At 41.0% G+C, this 12,765-nt stretch overlaps 1 protein-coding gene across 13 annotated transcripts in view; it reads left to right on the forward strand.

Annotated features, from left to right (window-relative positions):
* The first annotated feature begins 922 nt into the window (after window positions 1-922).
* Window positions 923-12,765, forward strand: part of SUPT20H (SPT20 homolog, SAGA complex component) — a 46,563-nt gene continuing 34,720 nt past the window's right edge. For 6 of the 13 annotated variants that reach the window (XR_009550769.1, XR_009550771.1, XR_009550770.1 and 3 more), the window contains exons 1-5: window positions 923-1,346; window positions 4,372-4,463; window positions 7,175-7,210; window positions 8,540-8,598; window positions 8,873-8,939. Coding sequence is in view for 10 of the 13 variants with exons in the window: in XM_016189735.2 (XP_016045221.2) it covers window positions 4,461-4,463; window positions 7,175-7,210; window positions 8,540-8,598; window positions 8,873-8,939 (165 nt within the window). In the remaining 3 variants the exon portion in view is untranslated. The remainder of the gene's footprint in view (window positions 1,347-4,371; window positions 4,464-7,174; window positions 7,211-8,539; window positions 8,599-8,872; window positions 8,940-12,765) is intronic. The other 7 variants (XM_060194915.1, XM_060194917.1, XM_060194919.1 and 4 more) reach the window with 4 other exon arrangements.

Here is a 12,765-nt window from a genome sequence, read left to right on the forward strand (position 1 = left end):
GAATGTTTCAATTAAATACTACTCAGCAATTAAAAATAGTGAATTCACCTTTTTCACCTCATCTTGGATACAGCTTGAAGGAATCATGTCAAGTGAAATAAGTTGTAAAGAGAAGGATGCATATGGGATAATCTCACTCATAGACAGAAGTAAAAAAATAAGAAGAGAAACTCTAAGCAGAACTTGAACGGGACTTGGTGTATTGCACCAAAGTAAAAAAAATCTGGAGTAGGGAGAATGTTCAAGTCCTGGAACCTATGGCAGAGGAGGGCCTGGGGGAGGGGGTGGCTGAGAAGTTACACATGTACAAACTACTGTATTTTAGTGTCGACTGTAAATCATTAATCCCCCAATAAAAAGAGAGAAAAAAAGAAGTCTCAGATTCAATCCCCAGCACCATAAGCCAGAGCTGAGTAGTGCTCTTCTCTCACTTTCTCCCATTCTGTTCCTCTGTGGATACCATATAGAGTGTGTGCTTATGATGTTTATTTTTTATTTTGTGTGTGGGTTTATGAGATTTAAAAACTCAACAGCCAGAACTGCTTGAAGGTTCAGGTTTACAATCAACGTTGGGCTGAGTGCTGGGTATTCAGTTTCTGAATGCTTAGGACTCATTAATGATAAGGTGTCTTTTTGTTTTGTTTTGTTTTGTTTGTTTGTCAGCACTGCACTTAGGCCTGCAGTAGTTAAGCGCAGCATGGCAGTTGCATGTCCTTTTGATAGACTGCCCCCCACCCCCAACCCCAACCCCAACCCCAACCCCGACCTCCCATTTTACAAGACTTGGAAGGCGGGGCAACCAAGCCAGTCTCAACCAACTTGCAGAGAGTTGGCGGCTGCAGCACCACCTCCTGGAGCCCGAGCCGCTCCCGCCAGAGCTCGTCGCCCCGCCCCTTCCGCTCGCGGGCGCCCTCCGCCCCGCCCAGGCGCCTGTCGGAAGTGAGTGCGCCGGAACAGGCCCCAGGTTCGCGCCGGGCTGCTGCGCGGGAGCGAGGGGGCGTGGAGCGAGGCCGGCGCCTGGGCGCTTTACGGGCAGCGCGGGGCCAGGCCCGGTATCTGTCATCCCCCAGCGAGGCACCGGCGCGCTCCTGAGGCTGGTGGTGGCGGCGGCGGCGGCGGCGGCGGCGGCGTGGGCGTGGCGGCGAGGCGCGCGAGACCCAGGCGGGGTCGGAGGTTAGCGGGAGGCGTCCCGAGTGGCTTTTCGCCACTTTCCGGAGCCTGGAGTCTGCGGTCGGGGTGGCAGCGGGGAAACGTTACCTACCCCTCTGAGACGCTTCCCCTGAGTCGCCTTGCTGCCCGATCTCCGCTTTTCATGTCCGGCTTTGGCTTTTCGATTTTAGTGACAGGTATTTCCAGAAACTCTCGAGGATTTCGCGGAGGGCGGCTCGGGGGGGGGGACGGGTCCCCGGGTGTCCATGTTGAATCGAGGCCGTTGACGGGCGGCATCCTCTGGCCGCGAAGCCGGAGTCGTGGCTGAGGGAGAGACACGAGTTGACCCGGGAATCGGCGGGGCTCTTGGAGGCCCGAGGGGGCGAGAGTTGGGGGGCGAGGAGGGGACCCAGCCCGGGATCGAGGTCCCGGGCCGCGCGGGGCGGGGCTGCACCTCCGGGGGGACAATAGTGACCCTCCCCCCGCGGCTCTGGAACCGGGCAGCGACTCGCCGGATTTTACTTATTTATTTATTTTTTTTTTTGTCCAACTGATCCTCCCCCGTTGGGGTAGTTGATAACCTGGAAACAAAGTTAGATCCAAAAATAAAGAACAAAGGACATATTCTTGTTTATGTTTTTTTTTTTTTCTTCACCAAAGCACTGCTCAGCTCTTGTTTTCCGGTGGCATGGGGAATTGAGCCTGGGATTTAGGAGCCTCAGGCGTGAGAGTCTTTTTGCATAACCACTATGCTATCTACCCTCGCACTCCCCGCCTAAAGGACGTGTTTTCACCCGAACAGAATAGAGCTTCTATATTTAAAAAAAAAAAAAAAAAATCCAAAATCGTGCCAGATCGAGTGCCCCGAGGGTCATACGGTTTCTTAGAAAAGAAGGTTAAATGTGGAGAGACTCTGAATTTCAGCCAGGTGGGATTTGGGGCCGAGAACCCTGGTTCCAAAGGGCTTCAGGCTGTAAAGCTCGGTGGGCGGAGTGGTTTTCTCACACGGGCCTAGGAAGTTCTGTGTAAAGTCGGAATGTTGGGTTTGTATACAAGTCCAGTTAGGTTTTTTTTTTTTTTTTTTTTGTCGGTGGGGCATATAAGTCACTAAACTTTCTTCACCCCTATACCTCCCCATCACACCCTCAACTCAGTGACTAGAGATCTTTTTTTTTTTTGATTGATTTAATAATGACTGACAAGATTGGTATTTGTCAAAAAAAACGGTACTATTCCCACCACCGGATCTCTGTATCCCATCCCCTCCCCTGTTAGCTTTCCTATTCTTTATCCCTCTGGGAGTATGGACCCAGGGTCATTATGGGATACAGAAAGTGGAAGGTCTGGCTTCTGTAATTGCTTCTCCGCTGAATATGGGCATTGGCAGGTTGAGCCATACTCCCAGCCTGTCTCTTTATCTTTCCCTAGTGGGGCGGGTTCGGGGGAGGTGAGGTTCCAGGACACATTGTTGAGGCCATCTGCCCAGAAAGTCAGATTGGCATCATGGTAGCCTCTGCAACTTGGTGACTGAAAAGCATTAAGATATAAAGCAGAACAAATTCTTTAATAGTCAGGAACCTAAAGGTAGGAATATAGAGATGAGATTTGGGATCTCCATTTTGGAAAAAGCTAGGAAGTCCATGTTAGGTATATTCCAAGGGGGCCATAACTTTACTAATTTTTAAGTTGTGTGTGTGTTTTTCCTCCAGGGTTATTGCTGGGGCTCAGTGCCTGCACCATGAATCCACTGCTCCTGGAGGCATTTTCCCCCCCTTTTGTTGTCCTTGTTGTTATAGCCCTGTTGTGGTTATTGTTGTTGTTGATGTCGTTCGCTGTTGGATAGGACAGAGAGAAATGGAGAGAGGAGGGGAAGACAGAGAGGAGGAGAGAAAGACAGACACCTGCAGACCTACTTCACCACCCGTGAATCGACTCCCCTGCAGGTGGGGAGCCCAGGCTCAAACTAGGATCCTTAAGCCGGCCCTTGCTCTTTGTGCCACGTGCGCTTAACCCACTGCACTACGCCCGACTCCCTTGTTGTTTTTTAAACAGAGAATTGTATTTTCATCTTGAAAGTTAATGTCTCAAAATTATGCATCTAGATTCTTGTTAAGACCACATCTGGAGTAGGATTGCCTTACTACTTATTTTTATGGAGCTAATATTGGTTAATAGGTGCATGTAAGTTTTAAAGGTACAATTACACCAAAACTCAAACCACAAGTTTCATGTGGAGAAAATATTGGTCTTGGAAGTCGGGTGGTGGCACAGCAGGTTAAGCAAAAGAAGCCCAAGGACCTGCGTAAAGATCCCGGTTCCAGCCCCGGCTCCACACTTGGAGGGAGGTGGTTTTACAAGCTGTGAAACAGGTCTGCGGGTGTCTGTCTATCTTTCTCTTCCCCCTCTGTCTTCCCCTCCTCTCTCCATTTCTGTCTGTCCTGTCCAACAACAACGGCATCATCAACAACAATAATAACTATAACAATAAAACTACAAGGGCAACAAAAGGAATAAATAAATAAAAAATTTTTTAAATTTAAAAAAGAAAATATTGTTCTTTGTCTCTTGAAGGTGCAGTGTAGCTCAGCAGTGTACATACACATACATCAGGGTGGTTACTGGACATAGAGTAAAGAATTAGTTTCAAAGCTACCTTCATCTCAGAGCAAACATATGCCATCTGTGGTAAGCAGACAAAATGCAGCAGTAGATTTCAACTTTTGACAGCAGCTTTGAATCCCCTAGGGAGCTCCAGACATGCTAATTCTAGGACCCTGCTCTAGACCAAATAGAAACTCTGCTAGATGGTGGTTAGAACATTAGAGGAGTGAGGTTCTATAACAGTCGTATCTACTTTGCTTGAGAAGAAAAAAACAAGGTATAGACCTGCATATGAAAAAATACAGTCAGGGATATTTGGGGAAATAAAACTAGAAGATTTTTGTCATCTAGTGTGAAGAAATTAATGATATGTAAAATTAAGCTATGCAGTAACCAAGGCCAGCAGGGCTAGCTATTAGAATTTTAGCTTCTCACCTGTATTTGCCTTACTTGGTTAAAACTTTGTTTCAGTGACAAGCTTGGGATTCATAAGTCTTATTGTTGATAAAATGTGTTAGAAATATATATGTCTGAAATAATTTCTTACTGTTACATGCTAAGTCATTTCTCATGGTTGCTTTATATTAATAAAGGTTTTGTTTTGTTTTTTTTTTTTTACAGCATATTAAGTTTGATAATAACATGTTTTACACTCCGCTTTGTCAGCACACATAAGTTCTCGCTTCTTTTTGGATGCCTATTTTATAACAATGGTAAGCTATAGCTCAAATGTTCACATTTGTATTTTAGTACATCATCTTCATAGAAATACTATTCAGTGGTTCGGAGGTGGAGCAGTGGTAAAGCTTTGGACTCTCAAGCATGAGGTCACCGAGTTCTATGCCCAGCAGCACATGTGCCAGAGTGATGTCTGGCTCTTTCTCCTCCTATCTTTCTCATAAATAAAATCCTAAGGAAAAAAAAAAAGAAAGAAAGAAATACTATTAAAAGCTGTCCAAATTATCCTTATTGGAAATGACTTAATAGTCATACTGCATATTGTCTACAAGCTGAGTGTTTCGGTGTTCTTTGTAAATAGATATATCTCACTCAAACACATACCTATGTGCATAAACTTTATCACATTCCAAATCTTCGGCAACAAGAATGGATATAAATGCAAGTAGTTTTGGGGTTGTATACAGATTTTTCATTTTAAAATTTATTCTTAGATTAAAAAAATTTAAGAAACCAAATATAACATGCTTACTACAAATTGTATAATCAGTGTTAACCTTCCAGTGGTACATTTCTGTTCACTAACATACAGTCATTAAACGTATTGAGGCCTGGACGTTTATTTATTTTTTAGATGTTGTTGGATAGAACAGAGAGAAATTGAGAGAGATAGGAAGATAGGGAAAGAGAAAGATAGATCTGGCAGATCTGCTTCACTCCTTGTGAAGCGACACCCCCCCCCAGCAGGCCCCCTGGACATTTAATTTTTGACATTAAAACTTATAGGGCTTTTTTTTTTTCTCCCCTTTCTAATGTGTTAAAGAAGAACAGTGTTTATTATTGAGGGAATAAATGACCATCATGTTGAATAAGCCTCAGAAAATACTTAGCTTCCTTTTCTAGGTCTTGTTGTGTTGACATATGGAACTATATTTCACTAGACTATGTAAACTTTTAATTGTAGGAAATGAAAATGATTACTTGAGAAAACTGTTTAAATTCTCTTAGAGGACACATGATTCTGTTTATTTGTAATTTCTATGTAAACTTACTTTTTAAAGTTTTATGGCGAAAATAACCAAAAGGAATTTACTGATTTGTCAAGAGCATATATGCAAGGTTTTGTTTTTGTGTTGGAAAATGGTTTGTACTCAGGAAGCTGATGTTAAATTCTGGAAGCCAGTTTCACTGGGTGTTCTGCCCCTTAGAAGATTTTAAAATAAATTGGTACATAATTTACTTCACTGTTTTGAAACAACAGCATGTTTCAGAGATTTCTTTTCATTTACTGCACTTTAGATGTTTGATAGTTTGCAATGTAAGAAGGCCAGCTTTTTTTGTTATCATGAATTCTCTATCTTAAGACAGGTTGAGAGTTACTTAAACCTTTTCATGATTCTGAAAGGCTGGCAGTAGATATGCTTCCTAAATTTCTATTTTGGTGGGGGGTGTTTGTTACCTCTCAGTAGGATAGAAAATGACTATCGTGTTGAAAGAAGAGTTATTCTTCTTCCTCAAATCATATGTACATATAATGATCTTATTATATTTTTGTCATGTTAAGATGTACCTTTTTAATTTTAATAGTACTGAGTGACAAGTCTGCAATTGGTGACATTTTAGAATTAAAAGTGGGAGCATTTCTTAGTATTACATGAAATAATGTACATCGTAAAGTCACCGAAACTGGGTAATGATAGCCATCACTTGGTGCATTTCTTACTGATCTGGAAATATTACAAACATGCCTTGCATAATATATTGAGAGTTTCTTTTTTTTAATTTTATTTTTAAATATTTATTCCCTTTTGTTGCCCTTGTTGTTTTATTGTTGTTGTTGGATAGGACAGAGAGAAATGGAGAGAAGGGGGAAGACAGAGATGGGGAGAGAAAGATAGACACCTGTAGACCTGCTTCATTGCCTGTGAAGCGACTCCCCTGCAGGTGGGGAGCTGGGGGCTCCAACCGGGATCCTTACGCTGGTCCTTGCTTTGCACCACATGCATTTAACCTGCTGTGCTACTGCCCAATTCACATATTGAGAGTTCCTAAGTTCATGTTAGCTACTAACATAACAGTATTGTCTTCTCTCTTCCCCCCTCTATATTCAGGATTCTCAACACACTAACATTTTTTTTTTATTGCCACCAGGGTTATCTCTGGAGTTCGGTACCAACATTATGAATCCACTACTCTTGCTGGCATTTTTTCATTTTTATTTTATTTGACAGGACAGAGAAATTAAGTGGAGACAGAAAGAAAAACACCTGCAGACATGTTTCACTATTCATGAAGTGCCCTCCCTGCAGGTGGGGTGTGGGGGCTAGGTCCTGTGCACTCAACCAGGTTCGTCACCACCTTGTCCCTAAAATTTAAACTTTACTTCACTTTAATTGCACAGTTGATGGCCAGTATAAATTCAAATGATATAAAAAGTAGCAGTACAAAGAATAAATAAAATATAAAACAGTAGCACTTGCTATAACCAACCTTCAGTCGTGACACTCAAGCACTAACCAGAGAAAAACCACTTTAATATCTCTTACTGTCATAATCAGGTTCCTACAACTGCCATGTGTTTTTTTCTGTGTACTATATCTTAGGTAAGGAGTGGATGGAGCAAAGAAAAAGTGTGACCTGATTTTAGAAGCTGATTTTAGAACATTTAATTAGAAATACTGTATGTGTATTAGGTTATTGCTTATATGAGAATAATATTACCAATGCATTGTTTACTTTTTTACAGCAACAAGCTTTAGAACTAGCTTTGGATCGTGCAGAGGTGAGCCCTTAAATTACATATTGGAACTATGTTGAGTTAAAAAAAATTTTTTTTAATTTTATTACCTTTATCATATAGAGGCAGCCAGAAATTGGGGGGTGGGGCAGAGAGGGAGGGAGACAGAGAGACACCTGCAGCCCTGCTTCACCACTCGTGAAGCTTCCCCCTTGTAGTTGGGGACCGGGGTAGGACCTTGTACACAGTAACCTGTGCACTCAACCAGGAGTGCTGCCACCTAGCCCCCATCTTGAGTTTAAGTTTTTTAAGGTCAGTTCTTTGTGTATTGCTACTAAGAGTACATTAATATTATCATAGGACAAGTATGCAAATAATTTTGGGACCAAATGTATAAAAATATTTGGATCATCTGTTAATGGGATTTTTTTTTCTAATTTATTTATTTTATATACAAACAAATTGAGAAGGGAATAGAAGATAGAGTGGGAGAGAGACATACCTGTAGCACTGTATTACCACTAGTGAAGCTTCTCTCCTCTTGCAGGTGGGAGCTGGGGACTTGAACCTGGGTCCCTATGCATGGTAGCATGTGGAATTCTTTAAATCATGTGCTGCAGAGTAAATGGTATTTGAACAAAAACCATTTCTAAAATTGTTTTCCTTTTTGGGGGCAATTTTTCTACTAATTATTTATCGGGGAAAATAAAAAATATAGAGGCCTTGCAGTAAGGTAACCTATGCATATTATGAACAACCATAAAACAACAGATTTTTCTGATTTATGAAGTGGTATTTGTAAAACTATATGATTTTGTTCATAGCAGTGAAATATTACACTAAATTTTGTGCATCTGAGTTTGCAAATTTTTACCATGCATTTAAAACTTAATTTTCTTTTTTTTTTTTTTTTTCCCCCTCAGTTATCATTGGGGCTTGGTGCCAGCACTACGAATCCATTGTTCCTGGAAGCTATTTTTCCATTTTGTTGCCCTGTTGTGGTTGTTATTGCCATTGTTGTCATAGCTATTGTTGTTGTGGTTGTTGGATAGGACAGAGAGAAATGGACAGAAAGACACCTGCAGTCCTGCTTCACCACCTGTGAAGCAAGCATGCTGCAAGTGGGGAGCCGGGGCCTCTAACCGGAATCCTTTCACTGGTCCTTGCACTTTGGGCCACGTGAACTTAACCCACTGCGCTACCGCCCAGCCCTCTAAAACTTAATTTTCTACAAGACACAAGTTATTATGAATCAGGCTTTCATATCTGAGTAGCGCTTTTAGCCTTACACATCTTTAAGTATACTTAATGTAGTTGTTGATACACTAAGGGAAAGGCAATTTTTTTTTTTAACTTCTGTTTGTTTTATTTTAGTATGTCATTGAAACTGCTCGACAGAGACCTCCTAAAAGGAAATACCTGTCTGGTGGAAGGTATGGTACTTAATTATGATAGTATCTTAGCAATATTGAAATACGATAGTTATATTTATTAGACATTGTTACTAGGTCTTCAGTTAGAAATGGTTATATTACAGGTACTTTACATGTATTAGTTAGCTATATTATCCAACCCCACTTCACCACCAGTTGTTTAGAAAATTAAAAAAAATATATATATATATATATGGTAAAATGCACAATAGCAATTACTTTGTCATTATTATATTCATATTTTTATGTTTTTGGTTTATTTATTTTTTTTTAGAAAATCTGTATTTCAGAAGCTTTATGATTTATATGTAGAAGAATGTGAAAAAGAGCCTGAGGTTAAGGTAAGTATGGCTTTTATTTTTTTGACTTTTAAAATTAGCAAAAGGGTGCTTGCAGCAATCCCGCAGGAATGGTCAGAACCAACCTAACTGGGATTTTGAGGCCCTTTTTGGAGTGGGACGTTGGGAGACAGGTCTCCAGCAGGCTGAGGTGAAATTTTCCCCTCAGCTATTTTGATCAGGTAGCCTCTGTGCATTAAGAGCTTGGGAGCAGTTAAAACCCTCCACGAGAGCAGCCTCAGCCACCACACCTCTTTTCGTTGAACTCCCCATCCACTCCCCACAGTATAAAGAACTTTACGTGTCCTTCTAGCTTTAAAGGCTGTACTTGGATCCTTTAATCTATTTTTTCTGACAGTATCTACATTGTCAACCTCTGCCTCTGATCCTGCTGACTTCCATTCTCTCACCCATGTCAACCTTAAGGGTCTCTCAGGGCCAGATTCCCTAATGCCCCCCTATCACAACTAAAGTGCATTCTTGCCACCTGCTCCACCTGCGCTGGCCTAATCAAGACACCTGCTATTCAGACTCTTGGAGTTAACCCCCGTGGCTTAAAAGCCAATGCTCTTTGGCAAATTGATGTCACCCACTTACATCCAACTTTGGCAAACAAAGCTATGCTTTTGTCTCAATTGATACCTTCTCTTAAGTTTATGTGGACTACAGCCCAGACTGGAGAAAAGATTGTCGGGCTACATTTCATAGAAACAGTACCCGACTGCTGCTTTTACCAGAAGTGGGACAGCCCTCAGCCCCACGCCCAAAAGGAACCCCAGACACAGTGCTTAGTGATTTATGGGCCACTCCTGTCTTAAGGACAAGACATTGTCAAGAAGGCCCATCAAACCCTTAAGGCTCAATTAAATAAAAAAAAGTAAAAGGGGGAATATCCCCACATCCAGCTGGGAAAAGCCTCACCATGCTCAACCTAGTTCTCACAGTATTCCCAGCATCGATGGGGATGAGTTGTCATGCTTCCAATTAAAAGCTCACATTACTGTGTTCAAGGACCTGGGTTTGAGCCCCCACACCCCACCTGTCTTGTCTTTCACCCCACTCCTTTTTTTTTTTTTTTTTTTTGCCTCCAGGGTTATTTCTGGGGCTCGGTGTGCACGATTAGATTACTCTGTGGCCGTTTTTAAAAATTTTTTTGGATAGGACAGAGAAATTGAGAGGGGGAGGAGAAGATAGAGAAGGAGAGAGAAAGATAAATTCCTGTAGACCTGCTTCACCGCTTGTGAAGTAGAGACCCCCCCTCTGCAAGTAAGGAGCCAGGGGCACCAACCAGGATCCTTGTGTGGGTCCTTCCGCTTCACACTATGCGCACTTAATCCGGTGTGCTAGTGCTCAGCCCCTTTATTCCCCTTCTCTATCTTTCCCACCTCTCTCAATTTCTCTCTGTCTTATCTAATAAAAATTAGAAGAAGAAAAAATGGCTGCCAAGAATAGTATATTCTTGTTGCTGACACACCAAGCTCCTTTGATAACCCTGGTGGCAAATAATAATAGCAGTAATAATAATATTTAAAAATTTTAATTAAATAAAATTAGCAAAAGGGAAAAATTTGAAGTAATTAACATTTGATGCAGATAATGGTTTATATTTTTAGAGTGAACTAACATTTACTCTAGCCAGTTCTACACTTGCAGTTTTATTGGAATTCAGTCACTCTCCTTAGTTTGTATCTTGCTTATGATTTATTTTACAATGCAGTAGTAGGCTTGATTTGTTGGAAAGCAGATCATAAAGTCCAGAACTTTGAATATTACTTGGCACTTTAAGAAAATGTTTGACTGGGTGTGGGAGATAGCATAATGGTTATGCAAACAGCTCTCATGCCTGAGGATCCAAAGTCCCAGGTTCAATCCCCCACCACCACCATAAGCCAGAGCTGAGCAGTGCTCTGGTGTTTCTCTTTCTCTCCCTGCATCTCTTTCAAAAGTAAAATAAATAAAATATTTTTTTTAAAAAATGTTTGACCTGATTGCTCACCTAGAGCTAAGTGAGAACCAACTTATTTTCTTAAAGACTTAAACTTTCAGGATGCATCTAATCTATTTAATCTAACTTATTTCAGATCAGGTTTTCTTTATGCTTGAAAAGACTTTAAAGTTTACCTTTTTTTTTAGTTTTTTTTATAGTTTTTTTTTTCTTAAAGTGGTTAAAAAGTTGTCCCCCTTTTTCAATTTTCAAGATACATTTTTGATGTTATATTGACAACAAGAAATTGTGATTTTTTTTTCTGCATTTGATTATATGTATACATGTGTAATATACTCAGAACTGTTTTTCAGAGCTACAGAAAAATATTATATTGACCCAGTCTTTTACAAATACAATTTAAAGGGCCAGGTAGTGGCACACCTAGTTAACCACACACATTAAAGTGCACAAGAACCTGGGTTCAAGCCCCTGGTCTCTACCTGAAGAGGGAAAGCTTTACAAGTGGTGAAGCAATGCTGCAGGTATCTCTGTCTCCCCCTCCCCTTTCAATTTCTTTCTGTCTCTAATAAAAAGATTTAAAATAAATAAAATTTAATGGTGGTCTGGGAGGTGGCACACTGGCTGAAGCTTTGGAGTCTCAACCATGGGGTCCTGAGTTCATTCCCCGGCCACACATGTAACAGAGTGATATCTGGTTCTTTCACTCTAATCCTTTCTCATAAATACATAAATTTTTAAAAATAAATGAATAAATAAAATTGAATGAAAAGAATTATTACCTTTCTAATTAAACCATGTACATTTCAGAATCGTGGATTGTGGTGTTTATATGTCATGGTGAAATACTAAATTGAATTTATCAGAAAGTGCTTATTTACATTTATCAATTAGATATATTTTTTAATTTACTTTCCCTTTTGTTGCCCTTCTTTTTTATTGTTGTATTATTATTGTTGTTATTGATGTCGTCATCATTAGAACAGAGAGAAATGGAGAAAGGAGGGGAAGACGGGAAGAGAAAGATAGACACCTGCAGACCAGCTTCACTGCTTGTAAAGCGACTCCCCTATAGGTGGGGAGCTGGGGGCTCGAACCGGGATTCTTATGCTGGTCCTTGTGCTTCTTACAAAGCCTCTGCATATTATCTCTTTACAGTTAATGAGATATTTACTTTTGATATTTGCTGCTTATATAGTCAGTGGTATATCTTTTTACATTAACTATTTTATTTTTGCCTCCTGCCACTGGGGCTCCTGGCAGCCTTTTTTATTTCTTTTTTTCTCTCTTCATTTTATGCCATAGGACAGGGAGAAAATTCAGAGGGAGAGAGAAAGAGAAAGACACCTGCAGACCTGCTTCACCACTTGTGAATCATCCCCACCACAGGTGGGGAACAAGGACTCGAATCCAGGCCCCTGAGCATAGTACTATAGTACTGGGTGCACCACCACCTGGCTCCAGCTATTTTATTGTTTTGTAGAGCACTAGTTTTTCTTGTGTTATCAGTTTGCATAAAACATAATGATTGTGCAAAGTTAATTATACATGGGGAGTTGGGCGGTAGTGCAGCAGGTTAAGCGCACATGGCACAAAGCTCAAGGACGGGCATAAGAATCTGGTTCAAGCCCCGGCTCCCCACCTGCAGGGAAGTCGCTTCACAGACAGTGAAGCAGGCCTGCAGGTGTCTGTCTTTCTCTCCCCTTCTCTGTCTTCCCCACCTCTTTCCATTTCTCTCTGCCCTATCTAACAAGGACATCAATAACAACAGTAATAACTACAACAACAATGAAAAACAAGGGAAACAAAAGGGAAAATAAATATTGAAAAAAAGTTAATTATACATGTCCCATACTTTGTCTATTGTGTTTGTGAATCTTCCCC

This window comes from Erinaceus europaeus, chromosome 7, assembly GCF_950295315.1.
Source record: "Erinaceus europaeus chromosome 7, mEriEur2.1, whole genome shotgun sequence".
Lineage (NCBI taxonomy): Eukaryota > Metazoa > Chordata > Mammalia > Eulipotyphla > Erinaceidae > Erinaceus > Erinaceus europaeus.